This window comes from Petaurus breviceps, unplaced genomic scaffold (genome assembly GCF_028583685.1).
Source record: "Petaurus breviceps papuanus isolate PSGF00001 unplaced genomic scaffold, PetGlider_PUasm1.0 154, whole genome shotgun sequence".
Classification (NCBI taxonomy): Eukaryota; Metazoa; Chordata; class Mammalia; order Diprotodontia; family Petauridae; genus Petaurus; species Petaurus breviceps.
In genome coordinates this window covers 10,692,198-10,705,367 of record NW_027185715.1, presented here as the reverse complement: position 1 = coordinate 10,705,367, position 13,170 = coordinate 10,692,198, and the positions used below count along the sequence as shown (strand labels likewise).

Sequence of the window (13,170 nt, the reverse complement as noted above, 5' to 3'; positions counted from 1 at the left end):
CCCTCCCCCCCAGCCTGCCCTCCCTTCCATCATCCCCCCCCTCCCATCCCCTTCTCCCCTACTCTCCTATAGGGTGAGATACCCTATTTAGTGTGTATTTCATTCCCTCCTCAAGCCAAATTCAATGGGAATAAGGTTGACCCATTCCCTTTTGCCTTCCTGTTCTTCCCCTCCATTGTAACCATTTTCCTTTGCCTCTTCTACATGAGATAGTTTACCCCTTTCTGTTTCTCCCCATCTCCTCTCATTATATGCCTCTCTCACCTCTTAATTTCACCTTTTAAGTAACCTCCCTTCCTGTTAAATTGGTCCTGTGCCCTCTATGTATACCTGTACACATATGTACATGCATTCACATATGTATTCATATGCCCATATATCCTCTGAGATATATATATATATATATTTCCATTCCCTTCAACTATTTTCCTACTGAGAAAAGTTTCATCAGTTACAATTATCACTTTTCCATGTAGGAATGTTAATAGTTCAACTTTGATAAGTTCCTTATGATTTATTTTCCCTGTTTAGCTTCTCATGCTTCTCTTGCTTCTTGTATCTGAATGTCAGATTTTCTATTCAACTCTGGTTTTTTCATCAAGAATGCTTGAAAGTCCTCTATTCCACTGAATGACCATATTTTCCCCTGAAACATGATACTCATTTTTGCTGGGTAGGTGATTCATGGTTTTAATCCCAGCTCCTTTGCCCTCCGGAATATCATATTCCAAGCCCTTCGATCCCTCAGTGTAGAAGCTGCCAGATCCTGAGTTATCCTTGATTGTATTTCCACAATATTCTAATTGTTTCTTCCTGGCTGCTTGTAATCTCTCCTTGATCTGGGAATTCCAGAACCTGGCTACAATATTCCTAGGAGTTTTCTTTTTGGGATCTTTCTCAGGAGGTGATCAGTGGATTCTTTCAACCTCTATTTTGCCCTCTGATACTAAAACATCAGGGCAGTTTTCCTTGAGAATTTCTTGGAGGAGGATTTCTAGGTTCTTTTTTTGATTGTGGCTTTCAGGTAGTACAATAATTTTTTAATTATCTCTCCTGGATCTATTTTCCAGGTCAGTGGTTTTTCCCATGAGATATTTCATATTGCCTTCTATTCTTTAATTTGTTTGGATCTGTTTAACAGCATCTTGATTTCTCATAAAGTCATTAGCTTCCATTTGCTCCAATCTAATTCTGAAGCAATGATTCTCCTCAATGAGCTTTTGAGATTCTTTTACCATCTGGCAAATTCAGCTTTTTAAGGCATTCTTCTCCTCATTGCCTTTTTGAGTTAGTCTATTTTTTAAGGTGTTATTTTCCTCAGTCAGGAAAGAAAACTCTCCTTTCATAATTTTCTTGCGTCATTCTTATTTCTCTTTCCAATTTTCCCTTCGCTTCTCTTATCTGTTTCTTAAGATCCCCTATGGCCTGTAACCAGCTTGTATTTTTCTTGGAAGCTTTTGGTACAGGAGTTCTGACTTCACTGTCTTCCTCCTGTTCGATGCTTTGATCCTTTTTGTCCCCAAAATAGGAGTCTAATATTGGATTGCTTTGCTTGGTTTGCTTCCTTTGCCTGCTCATTTTGCCACTCAGTTACTTGACTTTTGGACTTTTTGCCACGTAGGACTCTGCCATCAGACAAGGGAGCTTACTTCCGAACTCTGGGGTTTTCTCAGCTGCTGGAGGTATTAGTTGGGTGCCCTCTCTGAGGCCTCCATGCTATCTGGCAAGCTGGATACACACCCCAGGACCTCCACCCTAGACCACAATCCAGATCCAAGCTGGTTAAAGCAAGAGCGATTACCCCTCAGACTGGTGTTTGGTCCCCTATACTCTGCAGGCCAGGAGCTGAAGCTGCCTGGCGGCGGTTGTGCCGCAGCCCTCAGCGGCTTCTCGCCCCAGCAGCAAAAGCTACTCCCAGCTACTGGGTCCCAAAAGTCTACACTGCACTGACCTCTCATTTTGTCCTTAGCATCTATGTGTTGATAATTCTGGAAACAGCCACAGCTGCTGGTGATCTGGAGTCCCTCTGGCCAGTGGCTGGTCAGACCCTCCCTGGGGCTAAAACCTCCCACCTGCTGGGCTGTCCTCAGCGGGAGGTTAGCTTCTCTGTGTCATTTTGTGGGTTCTGCAGCTCCAAAGTTTGTTCAGAGTCCCCTTTCACATGGATTGGAGATGGTGGGAGCCGGAGCTGTGACCGGAGGTCCTGTTTCTATTCTGCCATCTTGACTCCTCCCCAAACTTTCTAATAGGGCGAGATGGGTTTTTATACCTCAGTACCTGTATATCTTATCTCCCAGTTGCATGTAAAAAGCAGTTTTAAACATTTGTTTAAAACTTTGAGTTCTAGGTTCTCTTTTTGTACCCACAGATGCTCATCTCCAACATTGACTTGGGTCCCACTATTTTGGACATCGCAGGCTATGACCTGAACAAGACCCAAATGGATGGCAGGTCCCTGCTGCCCCTGTTGGTAAGTTTGCCATTTCCACGAGGGTGAGATGGCAAGTGCAGGGTGATTGACGTCTAAGTCCTTAAGTACCCACACTTTCTTCCCCTGCCTGCATTCTCCTTTCTAGAGGCTTAATTAATTTGGGCATCAGACAGCTCATCTGCCAGACCTCTTAGGCAGTGTTCTGCTTTCCATGCCATAATAACAGCATCTGATGTTCAGCTGTATGTTTGCTGAAGTGCCTCGCACTGACCATCTCAGCCGTTAGAAGAGTCCGCACGTGTGGCCTGCTCTGATCCCTCACCTGATCTCTTAGCACCTCCCAGCTAGTCTCCCTACTTCTGGTCTTCCCCCTCCAGACTGTTCTCGGTTCAGCTGCTGGCACTTTGGCTGCAGCTCAGGCCTGACTGTCACCTGTCACCCCTACCACTCAATCACCAGCCACTCCCTGTTACCTCTAGTCAGATGTAAAGTTCCTCTGGCTCTAAAGAAAGCCCTTCCTAACCCTCACAGGCCCCCTTTCCAAACCTTCCTACCCTCCTTCACATGCTAGATTGGGCTTCTTGCTTTCGGCATACCATCTCACCTTGCCTCTGCTGATTAGCATTCCTCCTTTACTCAGAGCTCGCCCCAGTCAGCACCTTCTGAAGGCTTTTCCTAATTTTTTTTCCCCAATCCTTCCCCCTTCTCCCACCTCCCTCCTAAAAAAAAGAATCACTCCATGTTTTCTTCATATTTTCTTCATATTTTGCATGCACATTTATTTCCTGATTCGCTCTTGGATAAGCTCCTTGAGGGAGGGGCCTATTTCAGTTTTGTCTTTGTTTCCCTATTGCATGGCACTGCCCCCTGGCATGTAGTGAGGGCTTAAATGCTTGCATTGCCTTCTTTGTTTTGTAGTTTCATTTTTTTCCTCATGTGGCTTCAAATCTAGTAATTAGAAATTGAGACCCAGTAGTCTGGGATCCAAGAGTAACTTTCTGTAGTTGGGTAAGGAAATTTGTGTTTCTTTTCCATGATGGACATTGATTGTTTAACAGAAAACAGCTTTGTTTCCTTTTTAGAGAGGGACCAGTAATGTGACTTGGAGATCCGATGTCCTGGTGGAATATCAAGGAGAAGGCTATAATGCCACCGACCCAACTTGTCCTGCTCTGGGCCCTGGCGTCAGTGTAAGTAGAGGCAGCTTAATTTTCCTCCCCTTTTGTGTAATTTGAATTTTATTACAAGTAAGTACTGGCCTAGAAATGTCCCCTGCTGAAACCTTTGATCTTAGATCCTGGTCTCCTGCTCTGTGCCCCACAGGACGCTTGGAGAATGTAGAAATTCGATCTCTACTAGTCTTATGTACACATCAGTGAAGCATTTGGTGCTGCTTCCCCCCCTCCCTAGTACATAGTAGTGAGGTGCTCTTGTATCTGAAGGCTGACCTTTGTGAAAGAGCAGAGAGTAGGTGTGTCATCTATAGCCATTGTACAGAGAACCCAAATAGGGCTGAAATCTGTAACCTTGCTTTGGCAATGGACTCTGATCCGGCAGGCCGAGTCATCCCTTGCCTACCAACTGGCGGTGGCATCCAGCCATCTAAAAGAGAAATGTATTTGGAGAGTAAAATCGTTCTCTTCCTTAGGCTATAGTGTCGAGTCTGAAAAGTTTTTAAAGAATCCATACCTTCTTCCCATTTAATATAAAACCATTTAAATTACAAAGAATTTAGTAAAGCTGGCACTCCCAGCTCCCCATGAGGGAGAAAGAATATGCATATTAAAAATTTAGGTGGTGGCAGTTAGGGCATCCAGTAGTATCTGCTTCCTCCCACTCCCAGGCCTTTTTGAGAACTGCTGCTATTGATTATTGCACAGGACACACACTTCCTGTCCCCGTGGAGAATCCTAATGATCAGCATTGCCGCCACCATCAGCCTTGGGAATGACATCTAGACTGCTAGACATCTGTCACTGAGCATATGGTCTTCATTGTTTTTATTTTTAATCTTCTGACAGCAATGTTTTCCAGACTGTGTGTGCGAAGATGCTTATAACAACACATATGCCTGTGTGAGGACAATGTCAAAGTCGTGGAATTTACAGTATTGTGAATTTGATGATCAAGAGGTGAGACGTGCTTGGCCCACCCCTAGTTTCTTTTGCCAGTGCATTGTTCCTTGAGAGCCCTGCATTTGTTGTAGAATGATTCTATGGATGGTGTGTGGAGACACGGAGCTCCCTAGTGTAAGTCAGCATAACCAGAAAGACCCAGTAGGTTAACTTTTTATAAACTCATTCCTACAGCAGTGTTCTCCAAAACAAGGCCATCTGTCCCCAACCTACGTGAGGGGAGACCTCACTCTAGTTGAATGAGACCACCTCCAGGGGATGACATAGCATAACAAAGAAAGGGCCAGCCTCAGAGCCAGAAAGACCTGTGTTCGAGCCCCCCTTCTGACACATCGGCCGTGTGGCTGAGCTCCTGGAGGCCAAGACAGATCTCTGAAACTGAGAAAGTGCCACTTTGCATTAGTAGAAGGAGCTTATTCCTAAGAGAGTTCCATTTAACCAGAAGAGTCATAGGTCCTTTCCCTTCCTTTGTTCTCCTAAGTAGGAGAATAGATGAAACCTACCAGTGCTAGTCTTGCTATGATAATTTCCTCTCTTGTTATTACTGTTATTCCATCATTAGAGTGAAGGTGAAGGGCTTCAACTCCATTCTTTGGAATGAAGGGACATTAATTGGTACAAATCCTGTAAAAATTATTTTCTGTGAGTTTTTGTTTTTTTATGTTGTGATGTCCTCCAAAGTCAGGATAAGAATTTGCTCTGGGGGGCGGCCAGGTAGCACTGGCTCCAGTGTCGGGATGACCTGGGGATCGAATCCTGGGCTCAGACACTTAGCACCACACCCAGAAATAACTGACTGTGTAACCTTGAACAAGTTACTTAACCCCGATTGCTTTAAAAAAAAAAAAAAGAATTTGCTCTGGGACTTATCCAGTTTTATCATGACGTGTGTCGATAAAGTCAGGTTTTGGTCAGTGTTCATCACATACCTCTTACCTGTCGTTCCATCTACAAACCTGCTGAGAATTATATTGTCTGGATGTGGGTTGTGTGCTTAAAATAAGTGGAAGGAAAATAGATACCACAAGAAACCCGTACAAAATTACTGTACAAAATATTGAGTGTGGAAGCTGGATAGCTGTATGCTACATGGAGTACAGACCTAGTAGGTAACTACTGATGAATTCTCAAATCTGCATACTCACAGGAATATGCTTCAAAGATGTCCAGAGGGAAGGTGAGCCAAGTCCAGTGTAAGCATAACAAGCCATATGGGAAGCATACTAGGAAGCAGAGACCAGCCCAGCTGAGGTTACTGCTTTAGTCTGGTGACAGCCGCAGGAGCCAGCTGCCACAACAGCAAACATAAGTTAACCTCAGGTTGGAGGAAGTGGGATTTTTGTTTTTGTTTGGTTTTTTCTTTACTGCATATCTTAAAATATATGCGTTGTAATGAATAATGTTAGAGATGATCCACCTGAACTTATGCTGATAATTTTTTAAAATTCATATAAGTAGCACCTTAGCCAGATGAACAGTTTGTGGTAATTTTCTAGCTATTTTACTTGTGTGAATGAGATCCACTTTTAGTGTTGTTGGGGTTTTTTAGTATACATATTCAGCCTTTTTTTTCCATTTCTCTCTCCCCTGATATCATAGGTGTTTGTGGAAGTCTATAATCTAACTGCTGACCCACATCAGATTGACAACATTGCCAAAACTATAGATCCAGAGCTCTTAGGGAAAATGAATTATCGGCTGATGATGTTAGAATCTTGTTCTGGACCAACGTGCCGTACACCAGGAGTTTTTGATCGAGGGTAAGGTTTTCCTTCTCTTGTGATTGATTGTAACATAAATCCTCAGTAAATATGGTGGCCTTAATGGGAGACCTGGTTACTCACTATTTTTTGCCACAAGTGGAGCTCTGCAGAGACTGGAGACAAGGCCCAGCTCTACCAGTCCCTTTTCCACAAATCAGGGATGAGAAAAGAAGCTCTCAGAAAGGCTGTCAGAAACCGTGCGGCATCGCGTATGAGATCATTGCATCATTGCCAGCGTCACACGCGCCTTCCACCATTTAGAAAATAAACCCCTTTGTCATCTTTCTTCCTTCGTATAGTTTGCTTATCATAGTAAGAACCTGGAGGCCTTTCGGGAGCCTGTGAGGAGATCCATTGGATGAGTGGGTAGGTTGGAGTGCAAGGCTCTGGAATTGGTGGAAGACAGCAGGCTGTATTCCAGCCAGGTCATTGCTCTGTGCTTTAAATGAACTGGGCCTGACGCCTGGTGTTCTCCTGGTGATGCTGTCTGCTGACCAGTGCCGAAGTCTTCAAAGAGCAGGGAAGGCAGCTTATGGGGGGCACATGTAGACTGGAGCAGATCCACCAGCTGACGCTTACAGTAATTGGTGGCATTAGAAAAAGAGGGAGCTGTATAAACTGGAAAGGAACTGGGCTGGTCGTGTAGCTAGAGTAAAAGTTGCTGGAAGGATAGCCCTGCCCTGAAGGCACCCGTCACTGTCAGCTTAGATGACCATGTTCAGGTGGCGCACTGCCTAGCGCCTTAGCCTGGGAATCAGGAAGACCCAAGTCCCAATCCTGCAGACTGTCCTAGCCGTGCGACCCCGGGCAAGGCGCTTAATCTCGGCCCGCCTTCACTCGGGGTTTATTGAAGTAGTACGCACACCTCTTAAACTCAGTGAGCTGTAAGAAAAGACTGAAGCTGAGGCCGCACGTCACAGGTGATGCTTCTCACCAGCTGAACTCACTTCTCTTACATCGCTCTGTTCAGTGGCACCTGATGCATCGCCGTGGGTGATATGGGGACGTTTCTACCTGCCTCTTTTTTTCTCACTAATTTGGAAACTCCGTGCTCTTGAGAAGTTATTTGAATCCATGTAAGTAGCCAGAGGACTTCCCCAGCCCCAGCTTGTATTCTAGGGCAGTGTGCTCCTTAGAATCAGCATTAGAGCTTGCAGTCATTTTGGAAGTAATCTAGTCCAGCATCGTCCTTTTGTAGATGAGAAAACGTTCAGCAGCAGGGAAACGCACTAAAGGCTGAACGAGGGCTAGAGTCCAGACTGGGCTGGAGGGTGATGGTGTGAAATACTGAGGGAGGAAGCACACCTGAGCCCAGAGGCCTCTTGTTCTTTTCAGTGTCCACTTCACATTTCCAAGCAGCTCGTACTTACACGCGCTTTACCAGGTTTGCTTTATAAGTCTTGGTCAGCATAATGACCCTGGAACCACCGCCATCTTGCTGCTTTTAGAGAATAGCAAATGTGACAGGTAAGGTTGCCCTGGAGGAAGGCCTGGAAGGCCCTGGGCAGGTCCTGTGCAGAGGATTTTCAGAAAGACATGGATAAGAATGAAGTAGAAGGAACAGTCCTGGATGGGCTGTGCTCTACATCCCTGGAGAGAATGTGCACACCAGAGAAATACTCAAATCCATTCTTTTTTTTTTTTCCTTTGGAGGGGGAAGGCAGGGCAATTGGGGTTAAGCGACTTGCCCAAGGTCACACAGCTAGTAAGTATTAAGTGTCTGAGGCCAGATTCAAACTCAGGTCCTCCTGACTCCAGGGCCGGTGCTCTATTCACTGCATCACCTAGGCACCCCTCAAATCCATTCTTCATCACATCAGGGATTCTGACTTTAAATTGTCTCATTTTATCACGTGATACTTTTATAGCAGATCATATTTTACTTCAAATTTTTAGAACGGTTTTGACAATTTAGACTTCTGGGAGAGGCAGGGGAACCTGTGGCCTTCTTGGTCTTTGGGTGTGGCGCTTTGAGTTCAAGTTGTAGAGAATAAATCCTTACATTAAAGGGATTTGTTCTGTGAAGTTTAGATTCAGTCAGGGGGCTGCACATGAGGTCCTAGAGGGCTGCAGGTAGCCTGGAGGCCGCAGGCTCCCCACCCCTGCTAGGTAACTTAGTATTAAGTCACTAGGGCCTGGATTGAAACTTTGCTTTCTAGTTTTGTGCTCTTGGTCCTTTGTGCACAGACCAGTTGAGTAGGAATGCAGCTATAGGAGCTGTTTCCTTGCCTTAAGAAGCTCAGATCTCTGCGGAGTAAGCGTAACTGTCCTCTGATTTTGCAACTTTCAAATGTAGTTTTCATTGTGTGCATGGCAGCCATTTCTCAAGCCAGATAAACAGCTGCATGTCTACAGCAACGAATGCTTTCAAAACAAATAATTTTTTCCTGGATACTTGCCTTTCAGCAGCTGCCATGGTATGACATCTTGTATAGAGAACTGTAGAAATCTAACTCTTTACAGTACAGCCACCAGACCTCCAGCCATTCCATTGCTGGATCCTAAGATTGCTGCCTTGCACCCTTCCCTACCCCACTATGTGTTAATGCAGAAGCATCCACTAGCTTAGCCCTGTAGCGATGGTTAAGGGGGTTCTTGTTCTTCATTTTCTTAGGACCCAAATAGCATCAGGTAACCATCTTCTGGGAGCACCATCCTTCATTTCAGGTCCCAAGCACCATATATTGTGTATCTTTTTATTGTATCTCAGAAATTGTAAAAGGTACCAAGAAAGCATTTGAAAGTACACAATCAAATGAGTGGAAGAGGGTCACAGTCTAGTCTGACTCATTTGATAAGTAAAGAAACAAGACACAAAAAATAAAAGAAATGACTTTCCCAAGGGCACACAGACATCCATTGATTGTAGGTCTCCTGAATCCTAAATGTGTTCTTTCCACTGTATTATGTTGGGGGTGGGGGGCTTTAAAAGGAGACTTCTAAAGACTCTTATAACTGGTTCAAATGTCTGGCTTGATGGAGTTATTAATATGAAGCCATTAGGCTATGCCTGAAATTTTTCTGAGGGTTTAACTTTTTCATTACAGGATTTTCTGAAATAAGACTCAAAACTAATGTTCCCAAAGCATTTATTATATATGTCTTATATCTTACATATCTTCTCATCACATTTATTCCTAAAATGTTCTTCCCTCACAATCCTTCACCTCCTAAAAGACCCATCCTTAGGCTGGCGGTCGGTCATATGTGCTTTGTTTCTTTTATCTGCATCCTGTCAGCAAATCGTACCCAGCTTATACAAAGTTTTTTGATAATGCATTGCCTTGCAGGTTTTATGAGATCTTCCTGGTGTCTACAGGAGGCGGTCCTCTTAGACTAGTTACCTGTCCAAGTCAATGACTGTTTCTCTCCTGCCTTCTTCCAATGGCAGAATTGTTAGTGTTTCCTCAGAGTAGAAAGAAAACTCTTACTTGTAACTAACTGGAGTTGATGCAACCTTTTTTTTTTTCTTTCCTCTGTCTTCCTTCAGGTATAGGTTTGACCCACGTCTCATGTTCAGCAGTTATGGTGGCAGTATCAGGACTCGAAGGTTTTTAAAACCATCTCTGTAGTAACTTTTCCTAGCCTATGCAGTTGGATTCCTGCTTTTCTCTCTGGAGTGACTATAATAGATCTCTCTCCAAATCGTCGAGACCATTCCTGGAAGAGCTTCTGGACTGGCTTCTCACTTTAAATCCTGTTTGGAAAAAACCTAATCAGCTGACTTCCTTGTGCAATATGTTTTTAAAACTGTGAACTCCAGTTCCCACCACAGTCAGAGGTGGCCACCCGTGCTCCATTTACTTGGCATTTGAGGGTTCTGTATGCTTTTCTGAACCCAGAGTTATTGGTGATGACCTGTGGTTCTGTATCTGAAAAATGAGTTTACAAATGAATTTAGATAAATATTTCAGTTTCTTGCCCTTGTTGGTACAAAGGTTAACCTGCACATTCCTCTTTCAGCATTTCAGATTTTCAGCATTTTCGTATCAGAAATGCCATGCCAGCATAGAATTCTAATCACCATAATATGACTCATGATCTGAATTGAACAAGTGCCATAGTCTTTTGACTATAAGCAATATCACTAACTCTCATGTCAGGAGTGTGGCAGCATCCCAGACTTCACAAACCAGGCCTTTCCCATCTTTTGGGTTTGTTTTTTTAATGCTGGACTGATGCTTTAGACATCCTCCCTAGAAAAGCAGATGATCTTAATTCAGCAGCAAACTTTCATTCAAAAAAACCAAACCAATTCCACATAGCTGGTATTTTAAAGGAGAATTCTCTTGAGCTGCTGGTAAGTAAATAAGTGCTTCTGTGTCGTTACAATTAACAGTCCCTGATTGTACCCACAAAGAAATGAATGTCCTCCTCCCTGTGATATTGAGAAGTGACATGGCAGGGCATCCATGAGAGTTCGAATTAGAGTACTTGCTATAGGAAGCTTAGTTTTAGGTTGACAGATTTGAGTACTACCTTTTCCACTAAATACCTGTCAAGTAGTTTGGTTCTTAAGCCAGTCCTGACTTTTTGTTCAATTCCTCTGTGCCAATTTGCAGGCAAAGCTGTTTTTCACACCCGAGCCAAGGGTGTTCCCATTGCCCACCCTTCTTCTTCCTCCTTCAGCGATTGACTGGAAAGTATAAATAATCCTGCCCCTTTCCTTTCTAAAATCATTAAATACTTTAGAATTGTAAGTGTTTTCTATGGTTTAATCCTCATTTGTATATTGGAGGAAGACTGATGTTTTATTAACCTGTCTCCCTGTTGAGAAAAACTAACAGGCTCCCCACCTTGGGGGATCTTAACGCCATGCAGTGTTGATATCTAATTTACTTACTTTTTGAAACAGAAAACCAGTTTAGAGAAGGACAGGCAGAGGGAGTATGTGGTTTGTAATGGACTCACGTCTCAGGCAAAAAAAAAATTAATTTTAGCTTTACTTAGGGGTTGTACATGAAGCTTTAAGTGTCTTGTTTTTTCACCAATAGTCAGCAATTCTGGGTTAATAGCCATAGGATTTATCCTTTTCCATGATTCCTGTTTCATGTGGTATTCTTGATTTAGATATGTAATTCAGCATGTTCTACCTGTGGAAAAACCCATAGCAACACGAAGAGATATATGGTTAGTGTTGAGAAGCCATTCTTAAAATTGAAATGGCATAAGACAGACCAGTGTGGGGGTTGACTTTTTTGTTCTTTACATTGTTTGATTCTTTACAAGGGTGAAATCATATGTAAGCAAACTGATCCTAGCACAGTATACTTATTGATAAAAATAATACTACCTTTTTCCCTGAGTAAAAAGAAATGTATTTTCCCATTTAGTCATTGAGAAATCTCCTTCCTCGAGTTTCCACACAAAACATTAAAAACAGGATAAAGCCTACTACCTGGGGTGTTACTGCCACCATTCCCTCTAAATGTTCAAGTGGTTAGTTGGAGAAGCCCAATGGCTTCTCTCTTTTCCATCTCCCAAGCCTTGTTAATTGGTTTTCCATCCTTTGTAAAGTTTGGGCAAAGGAACCATTACTTTGTTTTTGGTGGGGGGCGGTTTTGGTAGTATTGACGATTCTAAAACCTGGTGCCATGTCCAGGGGGAAAAGACTTAATCTCTCCCAGGTGGTCATTCTCCACCACTTTCTGACCCTCCACGCTGTGACTGGAACATTTGTGCTAATTTTTAAGATGGCTGTGTCCAGTCTGCACTTTCTATTACACAAGAGCCATGGAACTGTTAAGATGGATACAGGCCTTGCCTTATCTTTCACCTTCAAGTCATCTGTCAGATTCACAATTTACAAGTTCGCTGAAGACAACAGATTTTGAAATAGTGAAATCTTAGCAGTGTTACCTTCTTTCAGTGGTATGTTATAACTTGTCACATCTTTGTGGGATGGGGGGAGGGAAGGGAAGGCATCCCACATCTACGTGAGGCTTTAACACCACTTTACCAGAATTTACCCTGGAAAACTGTCTCCGTTAACCAGACAACCAAAGCAGATACTCATTTTTTGTACTTTGGTTACAAAACTTATATTGTTCGGATTTGTCTTGTTAACCATACCTCTGCTTTGTTGTATCGTTTCATATGGTTTAGAAAGTGCCCTTCCAAGGACCCTGTTCACTGCTGCACTTTTCAATGAATTAAACTGTGTCTAATGGAAACCGTTACCTTGTTTTTGTGTTTATTCTACGTAAGTTAGTCTAGAATACAGAATGATGAATGCTAAAACTACACTTTTTTGGTTTAAGAGAGGTCTATTCTTTTATCAGATGGGGAATTCCCCTTTATATCCGAGGCTTTCTAGAAAAGCCTATCAAAAAGGCAACACCTGTTATGCCTTGAATTGACTAACTTTTCCTATAATCTCGTTACTCTAAGACTCTTACCCGCTTCAGTTATAGGCCACAGTAGATCTAGCTGAGGAATGGTGCCAATAACCAATAAGTCTACACTCTAACCAAGTATTAATACAATATAGTTGATTTGAAAAGATGGCCCACTTTGCATCGAGTACACAGAGGGTTGCATTTCACCAGGGACCACTTGCAGCATCTGACCAAAAACAAAGTTAACCAGATTTGTGAAGGTGAATACTGCTGCTTGACTTGACCTCATTAGTGTTATAGTAGTCATAATAGCGTTTATATGATCCTGTGAGGTGCTATTATTATCATTCTTCATTTTTACCAGACGGGAAAGAGACTGAAGAATTGTGACTTGGCCAGCGTCACTCATCTATTATGTATCTTAGGATTTGAAGTCTGGCCTTCCTCTTCAAGTCCAGTATTCTTCACTGCCACTTAGCTGTCTAGATAGGTAATTTATTCGG

At 43.1% G+C, this 13,170-nt stretch overlaps 1 protein-coding gene across 1 annotated transcript in view; it reads left to right on the top strand.

Annotated features, from left to right (window-relative positions):
- Window positions 1-12,502, top strand: part of GNS (glucosamine (N-acetyl)-6-sulfatase) — a 27,837-nt gene extending 15,335 nt beyond the window's left edge. The window contains exons 9-13 of the mRNA XM_069080852.1: window positions 2,369-2,470; window positions 3,514-3,621; window positions 4,453-4,563; window positions 6,166-6,326; window positions 9,820-12,502. Coding sequence (XP_068936953.1) covers window positions 2,369-2,470; window positions 3,514-3,621; window positions 4,453-4,563; window positions 6,166-6,326; window positions 9,820-9,901 — 564 coding nt within the window. The 3' untranslated portion in view covers window positions 9,902-12,502. The remainder of the gene's footprint in view (window positions 1-2,368; window positions 2,471-3,513; window positions 3,622-4,452; window positions 4,564-6,165; window positions 6,327-9,819) is intronic.
- Window positions 12,503-13,170: the final 668 nt, after the last annotated feature.